The sequence below is a fragment of the Erithacus rubecula genome (assembly GCF_903797595.1).
Source record: "Erithacus rubecula genome assembly, chromosome: 19".
In the NCBI taxonomy this organism is placed as follows: domain Eukaryota; kingdom Metazoa; phylum Chordata; class Aves; order Passeriformes; family Muscicapidae; genus Erithacus; species Erithacus rubecula.
The window spans coordinates 10,321,554-10,343,544 of record NC_136671.1 but is presented as its reverse complement, the minus strand read 5'-3'; the positions used below and the strand labels follow the sequence as shown (position 1 = coordinate 10,343,544).

The following is a 21,991-nucleotide window of genomic DNA, read 5'->3' as shown; positions in this document are numbered from 1 at the left end:
CAAATAATTATTCCATGTACACATCTTTCCCTCAGAAAATAATGTTTTAAAAGTGATTTCTCAGCAATTTATATTTTCTTATTTGTTTTTTGTTTTTTTTTTTTTTCCCCTAGGCTTTGAGCCTCCTCAAACATCTGAAATCTTACACAAGGATTTCTGCACCAGTGGACCAAGAGCACCAATATGTTTTGGAGCAGATGATTCCCTTGTCTCCAGCTGCTCACACCAGGCTGCCCTTTCACCTGCTGTTCTTCAGGACTTCCCACAGTTTCTGGAACATTATATGTAAGTTCAGGATCTCAAATTCCCTTTCTTTGCTCTCTCTGACCTTCACTTTGTGTTGTATATTAACTGAAATCCTTCATTAATGCAGTTTTCATCCCAACTACTTCTGAAAGCACTTCTTGTGCTCCCAAATTGCTGCCCACAGGAGCTCAGATGGTAAATACAGTGCAGGGTTTGTCCTCAATATTTTGTCCTAGGACCTGTAAGTTTTATCCACATATCCCACATCTCAGCCCAGTGGGAATAATTTGGATCAGATCCTGTCTCTCCCAATGGAGGTCCCCATCCACCAATAAACTGCAAGTGCTTAATTTCACAGAGGAATTGTGAGATTCTCACAGGCAACTTTTTCTTTTTCAGCTGCAGAGCTCAGTGAGGAAACCTTCCCAACCCTTCTGCTGATTTCCAAACTAATGAAGGTAAAGTAACAGCTTGAAGGAATTGATTGAAATATTATTCACTCACACCCCAAAAAAAGAAGTTTCTATCTTTCTTTTGCATGATGTTGGCCTCAATGTAGAAGCTCTGACAACTCTTCATCTACTTCACCATTATTCCAGGTTTCCCTGGATACCTTCCACATGTCTGCAGTTCGACATGTCTTTGAAAAAAAACTCAAACCAAAAATATTTGAGATGAGAAGCAGTGGCTCCTCCTCCATTGTTAACAAGGAAACCATCAAAACTGTGCAGACCCTTCAGTCCTTTTTGCTGTCCATAGTCAATCCAGAGTGGGCTGTGGCCATGGCTCACAAGATTGCCCAGGAATTCCCCATAGGTGAGTTGTAAATGGGATGGGGAAGGAATGAGAGGGAGAAGAGGCTTGGGACAAGCAGGGTGAGGGTGGGAGCAAACATTTGTTCACTGATCCTGAGTAACACCCAGCAAAGTTGGAGGATGAAAATGAATTTATCTCCTGCATCCAGTTTGGAGCAATAGCTTAGAAAAGCATCCAGCTGATATCACAGCATCACCATCAAATCCTTTTTTCCCCTTTTTTGTAGAGTCATAAAAAGGCTTTAAGGTCCTTCCAGCCCAGACTTGGACACCTTCCACTAGACCTGGTTGCTCCAAGCCCCATCCAACGTGGCCCTGTTGTCCTGCCAAAAGTTTCTCCATGTTCACACCATCTTCAGACAAGTTTTCCACCAAGAGCCAATATTTCAGCCCAATTTAATCACTTTCTCTGCTATCTGAATCCAAATAAATAATTGGATTTTTATTTCTTTCCTTTTTTTTTTTTTTTTAATCATTAAAAAGGTCCTGACCATGTCCAGGCACTGAAATTCTGTCTCTATCTGGCTGAGAAGTGGCTGAAGAGTACTGCAGCTGAGGTAATGGCAACTGTTGCCAGATAGTTGTAAAGTTAGTACAAAAATTACAAAATACTTGTCTATGTATTTTAATTTTTTGTGTTTTGGTGTGTAAATTGTACCATAACCAACTCTGATATGGGAAATACTTTTGGAGATGTGACCCCCCCAGAAGAATCCCCTCTGTCCTGGAACATTCTCCTGCAAAAATCAGGCTTGGTGTCCTTGGAGCTTGGACAAAAAATGAGCAGTTTTAGGGAAGAATAATTTCTTCTTTCTCCTGTTTTGTGCATTTTTCTTGCTGCAGGAGAACAAGGTGGAATCTGTTCCAGCTTTGATCAATAACATTATTAATTTTTGCTTACAGTTCCAAAATTCTTGAGCTGTTTGCAGGGTTACATATGAAGAAAATGTGCTTTGACTTGATTCTCAGGCTTGTTTTTACATGGTTTCCTTTCACAGGGAAAGGTGAATAAGAACTTCAGCTTTGACTAGAAATCTCAAACTTTCTATGGAGTTGAGGCATAAAGAACTCTAAATAGTTCTCTCTACTTCATCACATAATCAGAGAGAACTATGCCAAAATTAAACTGAAATTTGAGCAGACACAAGTTTTAATATTAACCTTTTTTTCTTCTACATTTTACCTCAAAAACTCTTAATTTAACCTACTTGTATATATTTTATTTGGCTTTCACAACATGGCTTTGCAATTTTTTTCAAAGTATCTTTCCTAGCTAGAGCAATGTGGTTAATCCTCTGTGTCTGCAGAAAAAATACCTGTGGGTGCAGGTGTGGGAACACCTCTGAGCAGCAGATCCTGCTGTCCACTCTCTAAAAAGATGATTTTTCTTGTGCTTTTGAGTAAAAGAAGCTTTTTTATGTAAAACTGTTGGTGTTTTGCTAAAGGATGAGTCACATCGGAAAGCAGAAATTCTCCAGAGGAATTTACACAGCCAGTATAAGAGAGCAGCAACAGAAAATGTCCTGATAACAAATAACTTGAACAGTGGGGAGCATCTAAAGTTCATGGGGAAACCAGCAAATCTGATTATTTTACTGTATGAACACCACAGCATAGACCAGAGATTCCAAAATCCAGCTGGCAGAAATTATCCAGGTGAGTTTTCCATCATCCAGGCTCAAAGGAGCAAAGAGAAGCTCTTTTAAAAACCCCAGTTCTGGTTTGGAAATAACATTGTCTGCCCTTTTTCCTGTAGATATCCATGTGGCAGCTAAGGAAATTGCTGAGATTAACAACTTGGATATGAACAAGATTTGTGACAAACTGCTGGCCAAATGGCTGTGCCCAAGCACACCACCCCCAGGGGTAAGTCATCACTTTGGGGGTTGAGGAAATAACCAATTATATAAAATATGGGCTTTTTTTTCCTCTACTTGTTCAAAAAAACCCTGAGCTTATTCTGTACAAATTGCCTGTAGTAGTCATGAATCTATTTAAGATTTCAATACCTTCCTAAAATAGCACATCAGTGTCTGGGTGAGAAGGATTTGAAATGCTTTTCCTTCTTTCTGTGTAAAGATTCAAACCTTCCCTTTAGTGCAGCCAGCCTGAAGGAATAATGCAGTTGGAAATATATCAGCTTTTAGCAGAGATATGACCCAGCTATTGATCCAAACAATATGGAAAACTCACCTAAATTTTCATTCCTTTTTAAAGAAATCCCAAGAAGTCTTTGGAGATCTCCAGGAGGATGAAGATCTCCGAAGGTGTGTGTGTGTTACCTGCAATATGGTGAATTATTTTTAACTTGCCAGTTAAAAAATGGCTTTTTCAAGAAACCTAACAGTGTGTGTGATTCAGAGCTCACTGTTCTTATTTTTACTTTCTGCTGACATCACTTTTGAATCATCCAATATTTATTTATACCACAAAATGCCACTGACAATAACTTACATCTGTAAATGCTTAAGAGCAGTTTTTGAAGCTTTTCCCCTTCTTCTTCCTATCCTTGCTCTGTTTTTGACAGTGAAATATTCACATTTTAATGACAGCTGATGTGTTGGATTCCAGTAGCTGTATTTGCATTAAAAACAAACCCATTTTTGCAGGGTTATTTACCTACTTCAGTCTCGCCCAATGGATTACAGCTCAAGAATGCTTTATGCAATTGCAACAGCTGACACATCTGTGAGTTGTTAAATTCTTGGTTTAGCTTTTTACCTCTTATTAAAATCAAATGTTGTCTGCTTAACTGCAAGAGTTTCAACTTCTGGCCTTTGCAGGTTTGGTCTTTTGGGTAGTTTGTGATTTGTGTGAGCTCTGTGTTTTCTCCCCTTTTAACCTTTGGGTTAAAAATGTGATTTTCATTGAATTTTGCTACTAACTCTCAAGAGCAGCCCTTGAACTCTGGGTTTTCTAAACTTATTGCTGATATTATCTGAAACAACTTCATGAAACATTTCCTGGAGTGTGTCTTAAACTGTCTGTGCAAAAGATTGGCTCACTTTGGGTGGAATGAAAGCAGAGTGGTAAAACTGTTTCAGCAGAACCTTAACCTCCAGTTTTTCTGCACTTAATTACAAATATGATACTATATATCACAAATATTTTACTTGCCTGTATTAATAGTCTGAAATGTAGAAAATTAGAGGGTTATATACACCTACATGATCCTTTCTAGTTATTCAGCCAACTGTTGTGACTTTGGGACTGTTTTCCCCTCAGCCCTTTGGTGACACTCAGCTGACCTTTGCTCACAGGACCAGAGCATTCAGGTGTTTGCTCTACCTGGCAGATACCAACACTGTGGAATCACTCTTCAAGAAACCCATTGAGAAAGTCAAGTAAGAGGAAATTTTTTTACATATTAAAACAACAGAAGAACACTTTTCAGTGTTATCCTGAGCTTGGATATGTGGATTAAAATATAAACATCACCTAACTCCTGCTTTGGTGGGGGTTTATTTTCACAGGTATATTCTGAAGTGCTGCATTTATCTGGCAGAGCTTGAGATCTTGAATATTCCATACACTTATGAATCATTCCACAAGAGCCCTAAGGAAGGCATGATTAAAGGGCTATGGAAGAACCACAGTCATGAACCCAGGGTAGGATTTTTAAATCCTTTGTAAATTTTGTTACATACTGAGTGATTTACACCCCTCTGCAAACCACTGTCTTCAGTGCACTTCTTTTTCTTCAATGCACTCTGGAAATGACAGATAAAAGCTTTACCATTCCTAAAATTAGAAAATAAAATACCACATTTAGATGGTTCAGGTTTTGCTCCTCCCACGTGTACAATGATTTTGGAAGTGGCTTGGAAGGGCTTGAAGATGATGAATTTCTGTTAAAATGCAGCATGTCCTTGCTCCCCTTCAGGCTGTGAGACTGGTGACAGAGCTGAGCTTAGAATACAAAGTCTATGATCCCCAGCTCTGGAATGGCCTCCTCCAGAAACTCCTGGGATTCAATTTGGTAAGGAATTTTTAAGGATAAAATCCTGCAGCAAGGTGAGAGAAAGGTTGGGTTTGTCCAGTGAATTTGTGAAGAACAGAAGAGATACAGAAAATATAAACCATGGCTACTTTGAGCTCTGAGATACTGAACTGATGAAGATTTGAAGAATTTGAATTTTAATCTTAAATTATTATAATCGTATTTTTAAAAGCCTTTCAGAATAAATCCTTTGGTAATAAATTTAAAATTTCCTTCATATTATTATCAATTTACAACATAATAGGCACATTCTTGTGTGCAAATATATACAAGCTGTGCATACCTGTATTTCCATGTGTGTACATATACACATGACCCCTAAAATGTATTTATGATCATAGAAATCCTGATTGTTGCCATTCAGAATCCCAATTGCTTGTGGCTGTCAAACATTACTATGTCAAGTTGCTGCAGCCTAAGGAGGTAACACATGTACCTGGCAGTGTGGTTGATAATTTAATTTACTGAACTACAAGGAAAATTTCCATAGGTGTCAAAGGAACACAGGTACCTTGGGAAGCTCCAAGTTTGCATCCTGCAGACAAAACAAGCTAAATGCAGTTCTGTAGATTATTGCCAAATCTTCAGAAACACCAAAGGACTTGAATTTCTTTTTTCCAGATTCAGTATTTAAGAAGAGTTTTGGTTGAAATTACTGGGATTCCTTTACTATGGCAGGTAAGCAAATATTGTCTGGCTTCTCATCTTCTTCTTCACTTACATGAATTTGGAGTGTTTGTGTGTGAGCCATGAAAATATTCTTTTTCAATTCCTATTATTTCTATCACAGTGCAATATATCAGTGAACATTGGACAGAATCAGTCAGAATATGCCTGAATCTTAGAGTGAGCTAAGAAAAGCAATGGTAGGGGAGAATTCATCCAGGATAAATAAAAATTAAGATTGACAGGCTTCTTCCAGGTGCAGTGGGTTGGGATGTCCGTGTTCTAACACACTTGGTTACACCTGGTTTGGATTCTAATTTGAAAAACTCTTTGTTGCCACCAGATTCCCAGTTTCAGCCCAGCCTGGCGCAGCGTGGTCCTGTCCCCCTTCCTCACAGGTAGGGCTGGACCTCCCTGTCCTGCTCCTGGAGTAACTTGGTTGTAGATTTACTACACCTTGTTCTCTTTCTTTCCTTCACAGCCTCGTGTCCACCAAGTCCCAGACAGCTGCAGGAGTGCAGGGAGAGCTTTGTGATCCTGCTCAGGTGAGTTCACAGTCCTGACCTAACACTGCTCCTGCACACTGTGCACAAACCAGACTTGCATGGCCTTTGCAGTGTACAAAGCACATTGTTGCATTATTTCATTCATCACAATTACACAAAGGACCCACCAGAACTCAGAGAGCCTGACTTGAACTAAAGTTAGTTTGGAAATAGAATAGATTAGGGGTGGGAGGGACCCTAAAGATTATCTGGAGGGAGATCCTGCACTGTGCAGACACACCTGTACCAAAGCTGTGCCCTGGGCAGGTGGCCAACAGTTGCCCTCAAAACAGATTGCTTAGAAAGAGAAACTGGAAGTGTGATTGGGGTTTTTTTCAGGCCTGAAAATCCTCATGAGTTTGTATCCAGTGAATTTTCAATTTGCTTGGCCATTTCTGAAATTATTGTGAGGCAGAAATGGGTTGTTGCTCTACCTGACTTCCAAATGTCAGGGCAGTTTTGCTGACAGCACTGAGCCATCCAGTTAAACAAAACACAGCTGGGAACTTCCCTCCTGATCTCCTGAAGGTGTCCTGTCCTGGCTGACCTGGATATTGTTGGAATTGCTAAACAGTACACACAGCTGGACCTCCCAGCTTTTGCCCTGGGGTGCCTCTTGGTCATTCCTCACTCTGAGAAGAGAGAGCAGCAAATTCAGGTAAATCAGAAGTTTTGTGTCTTGTCTCTGCAAGGGAAATGTCCTTAAGCATGTCCTGCTCTCCAGAGCAGGTCAAAGGTGAATTCCAGTTAACTTCAGCACATCCCTGCTGATAAATGCTCAACATTTGCCACCCCCAAAGGCTTCTAAAGGGATCATGTGAACACTTCCTCTTCTTTTTCTTTTAGAAGTTGTCATCCCCAGTAGCATTGTCATCTGACTTTGCCTTTAGTGAATTTGAGGATGTTTTATGGGATCCCACTCATAAAACACATGGGAAAAAAAACAAACAGTAAAACCCAAGCCAGAGCAGATTGTAAGAAAAGTACTAAATCCTATTTTGGAAGGGTGTTGAGTTGAAAGCTCCTGATTTCCAAGGAAGATGTTCTGATAGAAACCTTCTGCCCCAAAGCCACATCCTCACCATCCACGAACCTGGACATTTTCCTTTCTCTTCTCATTTGTTTCCATGAATTTCTGCTCTGCATTGTTCTCCCAGATGAAGCATTACAGACTTTTCCCCATATTTGTCACCAGCAAACTGGGCCCAGTAAATGCACCTGTAATTCTTAGACTCCCAGTCATTAAAACTCCACTCAGAAAAGTTGCCCCAAATCACAGCTTAAGTGGGAGACTCTCAGCCTGCTGCCAATGAGTCAAAAAAATGCTGTAACACCCACAGCAAAACACCATTTGAGAGTTAAAAGCAACATTTTCAGTCCAATCACACAGATCCTGGTTTGATAATTCTGTATTTGCACCTAGAATTTCAAAAGATTTCTGAATAAATCAAATATTTGTTCTGAGGGAAGAGTTCCTGCTTTAATCAATCACAGAATGATGTTTTGTAACTTATTTTCACAAGGGTCTGTTATCAACCTGTAAGAAAGAAACTGTGCTGCAACAACTGGATGAACACATGGACACTGGAGAACTGGTAGCATTTGCCCCCCAGGTAAATAAGTAAAATTTTCTTCACTTCCCTTTGACTTGGAAGTTTTTATGATAGGTAAGTGTTCACAGGAGCTTTTCTCTCTCCTCTGATCTTGTCCAGCCTTACTTGACAAAATGTTCAAAAAATGTAAAATAGTTGTGAAATGCATTTTTATTTATGTTGTGCAACTGAAAAACTTCTTGTACTTAGTGCTGTGTTCTGGGCTGTCCCTGTTTGGAGGGCAGCAGAACCACCTTGTTTTTTAAAATAAGTACTTGAAACTAAAAGGCCAAAGGGTTTAGGAAACTGCACTTTTACCTTGCCTTGAGCTGTTTCCCTATGGGCAAGATTAAATCACTTCTCTCTCTGAATGTGGGATCAGTTTTCCTAAAATCTGCCAGTTCACTTAAAAAAAGTTAAAAACCCCTATTCTCTGTGGAGTCCAATATGAAAACTATAAGCTCTTTCCATTCAAAAATAAAATCTCTTTTGTCTAAAATATTAACACTTTTCATTGCTCAAACTTAAACCTACAGATCAGCTCTTTGGTTTTGGACAGTATCATCAAGGAGAAGCTCTATGATCAATTCTGGAAAACCAAATATTATCCACTGCTAAAGCAACACCTGATAAACACCCACAGAATAAAAGAATTGGTGGATTATTTTGCCAAAAATAACTGGTAAGTTAATAAATGGTAAAAAACAGGTGTAACTGGTAGCAATTACAGGATTAAATCTAACCTTTATTTAATTTTCTTTTGTTTGAAGTAACTGAGGTTTTCTAACACTTAATCTCCAAGGATTTTTAAAGTATTGCTGAGTTAATAAAGAAATAAATTTCACCTCACTAGGACAGAGTTTTACAGCCATTCAAGACTAAGTAACAGACTGTTAAATTTGGACCAGCAGCACATCAAATGCAGTTAAAATAGAAGCAACCAGAGTAAAATAATCAAAACCTTGACCTTACCTTTAGGTGAATCCAGCTCAGGAGCATCACAGAGTCACAGCTTCAGCAAGAAGAACACTCAGAAAAAAATAAATCCCTGCCTGTATTGAAGACTTGGGGATTGGTGGTTTTGCCATGAAGTTTTTAAGAATTAAAAGCACCTTTTGTGCTCCACTTAAATCACAAAGGGGCCTGGGTTGGGCCCCACTCACCTGTGGAGGACTCAGAGCACTGGGCTCCCTGTTCCCACTTACCCACACAAACTGGGACAGGAACCAATAAACATCTAAATTCTAGAATATATTGATTTTATAACAGCCCTGAGAAAAAGCTAGATTTGTTTTCTCTACTGGGAAGTGACAGGGCTCATCTGACTTCAAAGCTAAGGGATCATACTTTGGTTTTTCACTTCTCTTGGCTTTTTAGAGAGCTTCATTTGACAAAGTTGATCAATTTTGCCTCTTCCAGCCTTGATGATGCAACAGCCCTGATTAAAGAGTATCAAGAGCAATGTGGAAACCCTGCTCTGGCAGATGTCTCAGCATCTGATCTCCTGCAGGTAAAACAAACCATTTCTGCACCTCAGGCAGTATTTTCTCCTTTTTCACTAAAGACTCACCCAAGTTCTTGCAAAAATATTTTTTAACTGATCTACTTTAGTAACATGCATTGTATATAATAAAATATCCCTTCATTAAGTCAAACAATTCATTGTACCTGAACCAAATCTGTGCCATCACTTTGGTTCTGGATCCCATCCCATTTTCCTAAACCCTGTTAATGTTCTTTCACCTTCCAGATGTACCTGAATGGATCAGAGGGGTCCTGTGTCCTGGAAGTGCCATAAATTAGGTGAAGATTCACCTCTTTCCCTCATTCTCCTGGCAGGAGGTGGGGCTGTACATTCAGAACTCTTGTGCTGCTCAAGAGAACTCAGCCTCAAACTCCAAAGCTTTTACCAAGAGCATCTACAACCCCTCCACATTTTTCCAGCTGTTCTAGGCTGCTTCTCCTTCATTCTACACCCTCACAAAAACAGTTCAGACTCACAGAATTTCCTGTTTGTAGTCACCAGTTCATACTCAGCACTTTAACTTTGGGAAGGAGTAAAGTTTATTTCCTTTATTTCTGTATTTCCCCATGTTCAGGCCTGCTGTCAGGACCACTCAGATGTCACCCACAACAACAGAACCTTGTCCTCACTGTGATAAACTTGTATAAAACTGCACAGGGGCTGTGGTTCATGTAAAATACTTTGTAGACAAATTCTAAGTGTAACTTTACAAACTTATAGTAAAAATAAATAAACTTTTAGGTCAATTTTGCCCTTACAATATAAATTTAAAAAAACCTCATGCATCAATTTTGACCCCTTACAGTATTCTATAAACCTCTTAATTATGAGTTTGTCAATAAATTCATGTTCCAGTTAATAAATTCCCTCAATATCACATGCCAAAGTTTTCTTTTTGACTTTGCTCTGACCTAATGAAGTGCAATGAGCCAGAGGTTCTTGAGACACCAGCCTGAAATGTCTTTTTGTCCAGGGCAAAGCAGGTTTATTTTGAATATGAATGAGTTATTTAGTCAGTTCATGACACAGAAATAAGGGTTCCAGCTGATGGAAAGGAAACTACCCCCCATCCTAAACATTCTGCTGTGGGAGGCAAAAGATAAAAATCTGTTTTGTTGGAAAGTTACAGCAGCTGTGAGAAAGGGGAGCTGTTAAATACATCCAAGTCCCTGCAGTGGAACAGAGGAGCCACAAGGTGCTGTGTCTTGAACAACCCATATTTATCTTCAGCAGCTTTAAGAGTCACATGGAATTACATCACTGAGAGCCTCTGTGCATGAAGTGCACAAAAAATGGAGTGTCAGATGTGAGCCACAAATAAAGGAAAGCCTCTCCTCACTGGTTACAGATTTAATGAGATCATCATTCAGGAAAGCACAGGGAGATGTGAAACTGCTTTGATCAGAGAGACTCAAACTTTCTGCAGTGAAACAATGAGGTAACTGTAATCCTTTCAGAGTCTATCAAACCATTTTACTCCTTTAACTTAACTGAGGATGTTAAATAGAGAAAAATAAATATTAACTGGATTAGAAACTCCATCTCTGTCTAAGCCTGTAAAGCATCTCTTAGGTGAACACCAAACCACCACAACTGCTGCATTCCTCCCCAACACCACCTCACCAAGCCCAGCTTTTCTATGAAGTGGAGTTTATTACATTAAGGAACAGTATTTAGACAGTTATCTTAATGGAATATTTTACAAATCAATTCATACAGAGAAAAGCAAACACAAGGTTGTTTAAATTCATGACAAGAAGTTACATTGTTTAGCTGTTAGTGACAGTGCAGGGCTGTAAACGAGCAATCAAGTTTTGGAACTTGAAGTTCAGAAGGAGATGGTAAAAATACCAGACAAGCAAAAACATTTTTTAGGATTTCTTGTACTCAATTCTTTCTACCTTCACATCATCTCCAATTAGTTGATAGACATATGTAACTACTGTAGAAGCCTGGATGTCCATCAGCACAAATGAAGGAATGATGTTGCTGGAAAGAAAGGAAAAAATTCATAGTGATTCTGTGTCTATAACCTCCTTAGTGTTTTACCACTATTTAGCAGAAATCACTTCAAGAAAAATGGGAATTAATTCTGTAAGTACATCACATGAGATCTGAGGCCGTGAATATTTCATATTTCAGTCCAGGAGATTGTGTAATTCACACAGCTGTGTTTGCACAATCTCTCCTCTCCCTGATATTTAAATCAGAAATATTAACCCTCAGGACTTTGTAGTTCAGTTTTGTTACCCCAAAAAAGAAAAATACCTCCATGATTTCACTTACTTCTCTAAGGCATGGTAGGCTCCTGTAGCTGATCCTGGGTTGATATAGAATTTATTTTCATGTTCAAATGCCTCAAATTTGTGTGTGTGTCCTGAAATGAGGATGTCCACATCAAACTGCCTCTGGAGCAGTGCCAGGCTGGCCATGTCACCCCAGGGGATCACCTGATGGCCATGAATCAGCCCAATTTTGAACTGCCCAACAGTCACAACTTTCTGCTCAGGATAATTCAGGTTCTAAAAATAAAAAAAAAAAAAAAAAAAAAAAAAAAGCCAGATTACACAGTTTTATATTTAAACCCAACACCAAAAAGGGGAGAGCTCAGGAATTCATTTCACTACTTTTACTTAAATGAACTTCAAATGTAAAAACCATAAAAGATACCCCAAAAAAATGAACACTACCTCATCAAAGTCCCCTCTGACAACATGGACATCCCCAGCCAGGGTCTTGAGGTAGTCATAGGTGTCCTTGGTGCAGAGGTTCCCTGTGCACAGGATGTGTTGGATCTTGCCAGGCACCAGCAGCTTTTTGAACTTGGCTGGGAGGCTGTTGCAGCGATGGGGGATGTGCAGATCTCCCAGCACCAGCACCAACTTCAGGGCAGGAGGGGACAGAGAGGGTGACAGACACAGGTTAGGGCACAGCCAGCACTGCAGTGTCCTCTGCACAGCCACAGCTTGGCACTGCCACCCCAAAGCTGCTGAAGTAAGGATGGAATGGTGATGGGATTCAAGGGGCTTTACAAACACAGGGCTACAAATTATTTGTGGTTTGTGCTGAAAGCCAGCAGGGCAAGATAGCACAGTGATAACAGATAATAATAGATATAAATAATAAAACGTTGCTGTATTGCCTGATGAATTTTACACAAATTTGGGAACTGCCACAAACTATCCCACTGTTTTTTCTCTCTAACATGTTTCAAGCACAGACCTGGCTAAGCTCCAGCCATTTCTCTTTAAAAAAACTCTTCATTCAATTTCTCTCCCCTTATTGAAAAAAAAAATAAAAATGAAAAAGCAGTAAATTTGCAATGTGTTAATAGCTGACCAGAAGAGGAAGTGTGTTCAGAGTCCTCATTGTAGAAACCAATGAAAAATTGAGTAAGGCTAAAAAAAGCCAACAAAATACAAACAGGGCACTGCAGAGAAGCCAATCCAGGTCACTGCACAGTGTTCCTGTTACAACTTCTATCCATTTGCAGCTTCAGAATAAAAATGTAGTGAGAGCTTCAAAATTAAGGACTGAGATGATGCAAGGCCATGGCTTAACAGCACAGGCTTTAAATCTGCAAAAACAGCAATAATGCAAGCAACACAGGGCAAATTAATTGTGCAAAAAGGGCATGAGAAGCTCTATAAAGCAGGAAATGTTATGGCACTGCTCTGGGAAACCCTGGATCTGGAGACACTCAGCCCTAGGAACTCAAAGAATGGCTCCAGAATAAAGAGATTTTTATCTTCCACTTCATGTTAGTGAGGCAGTTCCTAAAATGACACCCTCAAATGTGTTTGTAAAGGACACAGCCCAGATTTATTTCTATAAACAAATATAACTAGGCTAGGAAATTGTAGTTTTAAAGATTTTTTTTTTTTCCTCATGGATTTTTAGGCCATGCAGTTACCTTCAGTCTAGCAGTCCTCAAAAAGGCAGAGGGAACTTGAGGAGTATTTTTAATTGGTTTAGGGGTTTGGGGTGTTTTTTAGATTAAGAACATCTCAGTGCCACCATCAAAGCCATCTGGTTAAATAATACAAAAGCTTTTTAATCAACGAGTGACCAATTTAAAATGAAACCAAGAGAGGGGAAAAAAATAAGTTATTTTTGATGGTCTTTGATGAGTAAAAGTGGGTAACAGTGATTTGGATTAATAACTGGCAGCAGATAGATGGTTTTCCTACTGCCTAAAGGACTTAAGTGTGCAGTACAAGTTATGTATTTGATGTTTAATAAAATTATCCCACCAAGCCAGCAGTGTGAGCACTCAGCTCATTCCCCTTGCTGATAAAACATCAGCCCCACATTCCCCCAAAAATCACATTACAGCTCCCATTCCTTACAGAAAATCTTGGCAAGCCTCAGTGACCAAACCGAATGAACAGCACTGCAGGGTGTTCAATCACCACAGAGCTTAAAGCAGTGGCGAAAGTGATAAAATATCTGGATTTTACCAGGAATTTGGGTGGGATCTGGAGTCCCTAAATTCATCAGAGCCTTCCCACGGGTGTTAGCGAGAGCCGAGGAGTGACTTACTCTGTGCCCAGCCTGATTGGAATGAAGGAGTTGATTGCAGGGGATGAGAAACAGGGCGGAACATGATCAATGTTAAACGAGAGGAAGCAACAGAAGAGAAAACACAGCCAAATGAACGGGCAAATAATAATTAATGAATTGTCGATGTTATGAAAGAAGCGTTAAATAATAATTTTAAAAAAAAAAAATTAATGCGATTACGATAAAATTAATACAAATTATAAACGCGGCTCTTGCAGTGACGGCCCGGCCCTCACCCCCTGCGGGCCTCGCCTCAGCTGGGGACCGCCCTCCCGCCCGCTCTGCCCCGGCCCGGCCGGCTCGGGCCCGGCTCTGTGGCCATTGCGGGGTGCCCGGTGTGCCCGGGGGGTCCCGGGGGGTCCCGGGCAGCTCCCGGGCTCGCCCCGCTCTCACCATCGCGCCCGCTCCGCTCCGGCCTCCCGGAACCGCCCGGCGCCGCCCCCGCTACGGCGCCCGCGGAGGGACAGCAGAGCCCCGAGCGCGTCCGTACCGCGATCCGCTGGCCGGGCTTTTACACACGTGGAATCAGAGCCCGAAATAAACCGGTAATCAGAGAGAAACACTGATTATTTATTTCAGAGCTGCGCAAGCCTGGGTGCTCCGTGGTCTCCCACAAAGCAAGCACACCAACCATCAATTCTTTTTAGTCTTTATGCATTTAAGAAACAAAGGAATTGGTGCTGATTGGCTACAAGTTACATAGTTATTGATTATTACAAGGAAAACCCAAACTATAGCAAGGGAGCTGCAAACCAAGTTGGGTAAAAGCGTGGAGTGGGCGGTGACCCCTCACGTTTTCCCCAGCGCTGCGTTGCTGTGTCTATATAAAACAAAGCAATCTAAATTTTACTGAATATCGAGACTTTGTTTCTCATTTATAACACTGCGCGTAACTGCGGACAATACCGAATTCCACAATTCCAGGGTTCCTCATCCAGGGCTCCCCGCGGCGTTTCCCGCCCTCCGCGGCCGTGAGGGGAGCGGCCGTGAGGGGAGCGGCCGTGAGGGGAGCGGCCGTGAGGGGAACGGGGAGCGGCCGTGAGGGGAGCGGCCGTGAGGGGAGCGGCCGTGAGGGGAGCGGCCGTGAGGGGAACGGGGGAGTTGCCGTGAGGGGAGTTGCCGTGAGGGGAGCGGCCGTGAGGGGAACGGGGAGCGGCCGTGAGGGGAGCGGCTGTGAGGGGAACGAGGAGCTGCCGTGAGGGGAACGGGGAGCGGCCGTGAGGGGAGCTGGAAGCCGCCATGAAGTGCGTGATCGGGGGCGCGCAGCTCCGAGGTAGCGGGGCCCCGGGAGCCCGGCACTCGCGGGGATCGGTGCGGGACACCGGGATCGAAGCACCCCCGGCATCTCCGGGGCGGCCTGAGCGGAACGCGAGCCCGGCAGCGGAGCGGGGGATCCGCCGCTCCCTCACCGCAGGGTGTGCTCGTGGGGCCGCGTTTGGATGTGCAGGGTTTGGGGACAGCCAAGAGATGCTGAGTATCCCCTTGGCTTTGTGTCCCCCTGGCTGTGTGTCCCCCTGTGCAGCAAAATGTTCAAAAAGCTCCACAGGCAAATCCCCAATCCCCCTGCTGGGTCCCGCTGTGTTTTTTAGGATTCAGTCTCTCCAGATGTCCCGTTGCTTCTCAGATTTTCCATCTGTTAAATGTCATTTCTTACCCCGGTAATGGAGTTTTGTCCGATTGATTTAATTTGTGGTAACAGCAGATGCTGCAAAGGGACACGCGACGTTTGAGGTGCCTCATCAGAGGCAGCTTTTCAAAACGTTGTGGGTTTGGATAATTAAAATTTTAATTACAAAGAAAAATGTATAAGAAATTTGTAATGTTTTCCCTTGAATTATTCTGGAGAAAGTGCAAGTGTCACCTTTTTATTTTAATTTAGAATGCATATTGCAGTGTTTTCTTTCCCTGGCAGTGTTTGGAAGAGCAATACATGCCATAGCACGGATTAGTGATGAATTTTGGTTTGACCCCATAGAAAAAGGTGTAAGTGAATTTTATTTATTCTAACTTTAAAATTTTTATTATAAGCCAAATAATTATACTATTGGATATTGTTTTTTTCCTACTAGTACCTTTCAGTCCATCACATTCTCAGCTCCTTCCTATTCCAATATGGACAAATGCCACATTTTCTGTGATTGCAATTATGCAGATTCTATCATGGAAGATTTCTGGATCTGCCCTAAGATTTTTTGGGGGTTTTTGTTGATTTTTTTTGTTGTCCAGGACATCCGGATTAATGCCACAGGGTTCATTTCTGTTGTCACAGGTCACAAGGTTTGAGTTTTGTACCACACAGGAGCTGCCTCTAAAAACAACATGTTTTGTACCATTGTGACTCAACAGGAAGAACACATCCATTAATGGTTCTGATTAATCAAACACCATTTCCAGCAGAATTAGTGTTTTCTCCAGAGATTTCTTAGTTAAAAGTGATCAGCTTTCCTTGTCTCACTGGGAGGATGGAAAATCACAAGTGGAGATATTTGGTTTCATACCTGAAGAATTTTTGAGGTGTGAGTGGTGGCTTTGCTCAGCTGTATAGATTGTGTTCCTCAAATGCCTCAACCACAAGCTGAGCTCTGGATGTTTGGGTAACTCAATCATTTATATAAAAAAATAAAATTAATTAAAAATACATATTTTAATTTTTTAAAAAATCATTTTGAGATGTAAACGTCCAGGTTTGCTGGTGACACTGAAGCCCAGAGGAGGCTTATTTTTTAAATGTTCAAATTTTGAGTTAATTGATTATTTTACTTCTATTCTCTCACTGGTTGGATTCAGTGATGTTGGAGGTCTTTTCCAACCCTAATGACTCTGTGATTCCATTTCCAGCTTGCCTTGAGATCAGTGAATTCCTCGAGGTCAGCATATGCATGTGTGTTCTTCTCATCCATGTTTTTCCAACATTACTGCTGCACAGCCATGTCCCAGCCCTGTCAGAAGGAGAAGGAGTTATCCCTCCCCTGTAAATTGATAATTAAGGTACATTTTAGTGAGTTGTTACACACAGCAGCAAATTAACCAAATTTCCAGCTGAAATTGTAGTGGGTGAGGATCAGCCTGGGCTCTCCCAGTGTCCTCACAGTTTGGGGAAGCCTTAAGAGCAGCAGCCTGAGATAAACCAGGCTACAAACCCAGGGAAATTATATTTATTGCAAAGCTGCTCAGGGAGTAACCTCTGCACTGATTTTTTTTTTTTTGTTTTTTCAGTCAGTTCTCCCTGTGTTTAGATGTGTGAATGTGCTGGAAAGGAATGTAGAGAGATGCAGCATCTCCACCAACCCCAGTGATCACCACATCACCTTCCAGCTCCTCTGCAGGCATGGTAAGGTCACAGAGCAGTTTAAAGCTTCAGTCTGCAAAATTCCTAAATAAACATCATCTTCCCCCCACAGAGCTGTGCTGTGCTGGGGCAGTGGTTTATATTCTCAATAATCCAACTGGGGTTACTGATTTTAGGACAATACATTGAATTATCTCTGCAGACAGCTGAGCTCCCTTAGCACATCCTTACCCAGAACTGCAGGGTTTGTGTTCTGCATTCCACTCCCATTTATATTATTTTGACAGTTAATTACTGATTAAGATTACATTTTCCCACCCTGCACTTGTTGCTGTTCATTTCTTTCTTGAAAAAATGCTGTCCAGGCCCAGCTGATAGGATGGAGTCTAAGATGGCAGGTGGGTTCATTTCCTGGTTGTGGTGAATTATTTCCATAGAGCTGGACTAAACTACTTGGTTACTTCTTCTATTGAACAGTTAATACTTTAAAAACCCCCAAACTTAAAATTCCAGCCAAGCACTGATTTTTGTTCATTTCCTTTATACTCAGGTGTTGTAAAAACCTATAACCTGACATTTCAAGACTGTGATCCCTTGCAGGCTGTTTTTGCAAGGCACATGTGTCCAAACATTCTTAAAGTCCACTCCAGGTAACAAACACAGAAATATTTTTTTGAGTTTTACTTTCTAGTGTAACAAATGCTAAATAGTCATAGATAGAATTATTTGAGTGTTGAATGATATTTTATAGGCTGCTGGCTGATGTGATGATTCACTTCCCAACCAGTCAGGAAGAAATAACCTTGTCAGTAACTCCAATGAAAGTTTGTTTCAAGAGTTACACTGAGGAAGACACTGGTAAGGAAATTCAAAATGTGTACCAATACTTGGGCTTTTAACTTTTTTTTTTTTTTTTGTGAACTCCAGGAATAATAGCTGTCACGATATAAATGTGGGATGAACAACATTTTTAACAGAATATTATATAGAGAGATTTTTAAGTCATGCTGCCACCCTCTGGTTTTAATAAATTAAATGAATTTAAATAAATTAAAACTCTTCCTGGTGTCAGTGGCAGATCTCAGACTGAGCAGCCAATTGAAATAAATTATGCCACTTGCTGTAGGCTTGAAAGAGGTAATTACTGTGCTGCAAGAGCAGCAGCCTGGCAACTGCCAGGAAAAAAGGGATAATTTTATGTTTTAAAAAGAACTATTTAAATCTGAATACCTCAATTACAGAATTGATATCATTAGAGAGTATATTTTAGTCTGAGGACAGCACAGAGTGTCAGCAAGCACTGCACTGTTACTGCCATGGTCACATCTCCAGGAGCTGGAGAACAAGCTGGAGATTCTTGGGGTGTGACTCAAACTAATTTTGAAGCTGTAATTGTGGTTTTGGAGTAGAGGTTCTTGTGTATCATATAATAAGGAGATTCTTTTCATACTTGTTATGGCCAAAGCTGGGGAGAAGGACCTGGGAAGAGCCTGGAGCACAGGGCTGGGAAAAGGCTGGGAAGGATCAAGTGGTAGAAAGTGGCTGGAGTGAAACATTGCAGAAATTACCAAAAATAAAGAGATTACTTTTTGAATGACACATTTGGCGACTTTAGAAAAATTCACTTACCAGGACTATTGTAAGAAAGAGAGTGAAAAAATGATACAAAGCTCCTGAGCAGGGACAGGGGACAGTGGCAGTAGCCTGGGACAGTTCCTTGGCAGCCTGGCCTTGCCCGGGAGCAGCTGAAGCTGCCCTGGAATTTCTCTGAGCTCTCGGGGACTGTCACACACTGGGAAAACGCCCTCTCACTTTCTCTTCACACACCCAGTGACAGCCACGAGTGATCTCCTGATAACTGAATACCTGAGACTCAACAGTCAATTTCCTCTCAGGAAACGATTGTAATTTAAAACAAAGAGCCTCAGTCCACCTCCATTGTGCTCTGGTGATTGTCAGCAATTTTGATTAATCTCCTAAAGTCACGCTGCATTTTGGGCTTCCCATCCATGCAACAATAGCTGGGAATATTATTTGTGATGGATGCCTGTGGAACAAGCAGGTCTGCAAGAACAGCAGGTGTTAGGTTAGACCATACAGCAGAACCTGGAATAGGTGCTGTTAAAATCCATTCAAATCTACACAATGTACTGCAAACAAACTGAGGATTTTACTTAATTCTAATATGCATATAAGCTAAACATTTATTACTCTTAACCAGTATAAAAGCAATTATTTGTTCAAGCAATGCTTATGTAAAAACCTCGGGGTTACAATCCCAGCTTTGTTGAGTTCAAACTTCACTGCTGTGAGTCCCTGACTTTGTTGTTATCTCAAACAGACTTTTCAAGGACAATGCTTACTGAGATACAGCTCAGTCCAGAGGAATTTGACTACTTTCAAGTTGGAGTAGATTCTGAAGTGACATTTTGCCTTAAAGAATTGAGGGTAAAGTAAGAATTTGTCTGGGAAGAAAACCCATTTCTCATTAATTTGCCTGACTGTGCCAGGACAGCACAGGATGATTCCTGTGGAATGGCCCTGGGCTGTGTCCCACCAGCCCTCCTGACAGCAGCAGGGCTTCACCAACTGGTTGAGGATTAACTTTAAACACCTCAGAGCCTTTCAAAGGCAAACAAAACCCTTCTGACACAGAGCTGTGGTTTCTGTGCTGGGCAGACACAGCACAGCCGCCCCATCGAGAGCAGGGAAGTTCTCCATGCAGAACCTCTGCCAGGGAAAGACAAATTATTCTTAGAAGCAGCAGACTTCTCTCCTCCTTTTGCCAGTAAACAGCAGCTGGGATAAACTCACATTCCAATATTCTTGTCTGGGTTTAACAAACACTTCACCCCCACCCTTCTTGCAGGGGCTGCTGGTGTTTTCCGAGGCCGCGAGCGTTCCTGTGTCCATCCACTTTGACAGATGTGGGAGGTGAGTGTGGGAGCTGCCCTGGTGGGACTCCTGCAGTCACCCAGTGACCTCTGACTGCAGATCAGGGCAGATTTCATTTCAAACCAAAGCCATTTCTAACCTGCAGTCCAGAGTTTGTAATTCCATATAAAGCGTGGGCATTGCCAAGGCAGCTGTGCTGACTGAGGAGCTCACTGTGTATAAATTACCTGGACACCTGAGGCTCCCAGTCCCCTGCAGGCAATGATTTATTTAGCACTTTAAAGAAACATTAAGTTTTATGAATAAATATAATTTCAACAATGACATATTTAATGCTATCATTTGACTCTGATACTGCACAGCATTTGCTGATTGGAGCAGTGAGATCTGTAACAGGAGCCCCCTCTCATTCCTTAGCTGCAAATACAGATTTTCAGCGAAGCACTTTCTAATTCCATAGGTAGAATCACAGTAATTCCCTGTGCTGTTTGGTCTCAATACTTGTGTTTAGACCCATTGCTTTCAGCATTGAGGACCTGCTGCTGGAGGCCAGCTTTATCCTGGCTACCTTGTGTGAGGCTGAGAAGGAGGCAGCTACCCCAGAGCCAGCCTGCTGCCCACGGCCCTGGGACAGGTAACGGGTGAAAAAAGAGGGTGAAAAACTCAGGTTTTCACAGGAAAACTCTGAGCTACAGGGGTTCAGGAACATCTCAGCAGCACAACAGTAATTAGGGGGTACAAGAGAGAACATTCTGTACAAGCTGCTGCTTTCTCATCTCCATGGGGTCTGGGCACAGCAGGAGGGATGATGCTGAGAATGTCCTCTAAACTGTAATCTTTTCACAAACAGAAATTAAGGACACAAAGCCAGTTACTAACCTGCCCTACTCCATCCAATCCAGCTCAAGGACTGGCATGGATAAATCTGACCAGCCCTCCATGGATGGAGCCAGGAATGCAGACACAGCCACTTCCAAAAAGCCACAGCAGAAGGGAAACACTCCAAGCATGATCTCTGCAAAACCCTCAAATGCTTTGGCAAAACAAGAGGTAAAAAACATCCCCAGAGGCTCAGAGAGGGATGTGCCAGGCAGAGCAGGAGCAGCCATGGCCAAGGCAGCAGGAGGAAAGGCCACAGAGGCTCCTTATGAAAAGGTGAGGGAACTCCCCACAGTGCCAGCAGTGGAAATCCACAGCTGTGAGCACCCCCACATGCACTGGGGAATTTTAGTGGGATCAGCTGTCACAGCAGCACAGCTGAAAAACCCCAACACTGCTGGGAACACTCCTGGAGGGGCAGGTGGGATTGACTGGGAAATGCTGCTGGCTGAGAAAGAATCTTAAAGTGGCAAAAGCTTCACAAATAACTAATGCCCAAATTCTGTATCAGGGAATTCTTACCTGTACAAATATTGCATTTTCCAGTTCCACTCCTTATTCTTTGGAGCCGTCTCTTACAAGGAGAAGGAGACCATTGGTGACAACTTCCAGAGTTTGGTGACAGCCAGTGACACTGAGGAGGAGTTTGGTGCCTTGCAGAGCTCCCAGGTTCTGTAGTGGAGGGTCAGAGTGCAAGAACAGCCAGTGGGGAGTGCCCAGGAGGGAAGGGCAGTGCAGGCCCAACCTCTGTCACTGGTGCTGTGGCCCAGCAGCACAGAACATTCTGGAACTGTCAGTGCTCTCGTAATGCACAAATTTAGGTCACGACTGACTCTGTTGAGGTTTGTGTGTTCTGCAGGAGCTGCTGGGGGTTCTGCTCTCAGGGGCTCAGTTTGAATTCAAACTCTGTTACCACATCAGGCAAAAGAAGCTGCTGTTCTGGCTAAGGGTGCTGGAAAAATAACCCAACTATGCC

At 42.0% G+C, this 21,991-nt stretch overlaps 3 protein-coding genes across 7 annotated transcripts in view; 2 read left to right on the top strand and 1 right to left on the bottom strand.

The window, feature by feature from the left end:
* Positions 1–10,265, top strand: part of KNTC1 (kinetochore associated 1) — a 30,242-nt gene extending 19,977 nt beyond the window's left edge. For all 3 annotated transcript variants that reach the window (XM_079322956.1, XM_079322957.1, XM_079322958.1), the window contains exons 46-64: positions 114–285; positions 646–704; positions 846–1,062; positions 1,545–1,618; positions 2,507–2,717; positions 2,818–2,927; positions 3,279–3,328; positions 3,671–3,749; positions 4,287–4,405; positions 4,535–4,670; positions 4,945–5,040; positions 5,683–5,739; positions 6,071–6,125; positions 6,209–6,272; positions 6,801–6,930; positions 7,796–7,885; positions 8,401–8,546; positions 9,284–9,374; positions 9,615–10,265. In XM_079322956.1, coding sequence (XP_079179082.1) covers positions 114–285; positions 646–704; positions 846–1,062; positions 1,545–1,618; positions 2,507–2,717; positions 2,818–2,927; positions 3,279–3,328; positions 3,671–3,749; positions 4,287–4,405; positions 4,535–4,670; positions 4,945–5,040; positions 5,683–5,739; positions 6,071–6,125; positions 6,209–6,272; positions 6,801–6,930; positions 7,796–7,885; positions 8,401–8,546; positions 9,284–9,374; positions 9,615–9,662 — 2,004 coding nt within the window. In that variant the 3' untranslated portion in view covers positions 9,663–10,265. The remainder of the gene's footprint in view (positions 1–113; positions 286–645; positions 705–845; positions 1,063–1,544; positions 1,619–2,506; positions 2,718–2,817; positions 2,928–3,278; positions 3,329–3,670; positions 3,750–4,286; positions 4,406–4,534; positions 4,671–4,944; positions 5,041–5,682; positions 5,740–6,070; positions 6,126–6,208; positions 6,273–6,800; positions 6,931–7,795; positions 7,886–8,400; positions 8,547–9,283; positions 9,375–9,614) is intronic.
* A 456-nt stretch (positions 10,266–10,721) lies between these two features.
* On the bottom strand, positions 10,722–14,404 carry VPS29 (VPS29 retromer complex component). Its single transcript, XM_079322959.1, has 4 exons — positions 14,346–14,404; positions 12,080–12,271; positions 11,676–11,911; positions 10,722–11,378 (listed from the first exon to the last, which is right to left on the bottom strand). Exons 1-4 carry the CDS (start codon positions 14,346–14,348, stop codon positions 11,261–11,263), a joined length of 549 nt encoding a protein of 182 aa, XP_079179085.1. The 5' UTR covers positions 14,349–14,404; the 3' UTR covers positions 10,722–11,260.
* Positions 14,405–15,139: 735 nt separating this feature from the next.
* Positions 15,140–21,893, top strand: RAD9B (RAD9 checkpoint clamp component B). Of its 3 annotated transcripts, XM_079322719.1 has the most exons (11): positions 15,141–15,225; positions 15,865–15,935; positions 16,791–16,940; positions 17,169–17,283; positions 17,792–17,891; positions 17,993–18,099; positions 19,583–19,689; positions 20,111–20,175; positions 20,648–20,770; positions 21,039–21,291; positions 21,562–21,893. In XM_079322719.1, the coding sequence occupies exons 1-11, from the start codon at positions 15,192–15,194 to the stop codon at positions 21,691–21,693; spliced, it is 1,257 nt and encodes a 418-aa protein (XP_079178845.1). In that variant the 5' UTR covers positions 15,141–15,191; the 3' UTR covers positions 21,694–21,893. The 3 variants fall into 3 exon arrangements, with proteins under 3 accessions (XP_079178846.1, XP_079178845.1, XP_079178847.1); XM_079322720.1 differs by lacking the exon at positions 16,791–16,940 and having other exon boundaries at positions 15,140–15,225; XM_079322721.1 differs by lacking the exons at positions 15,141–15,225; positions 15,865–15,935 and having other exon boundaries at positions 15,951–16,819.
* Positions 21,894–21,991: the final 98 nt, after the last annotated feature.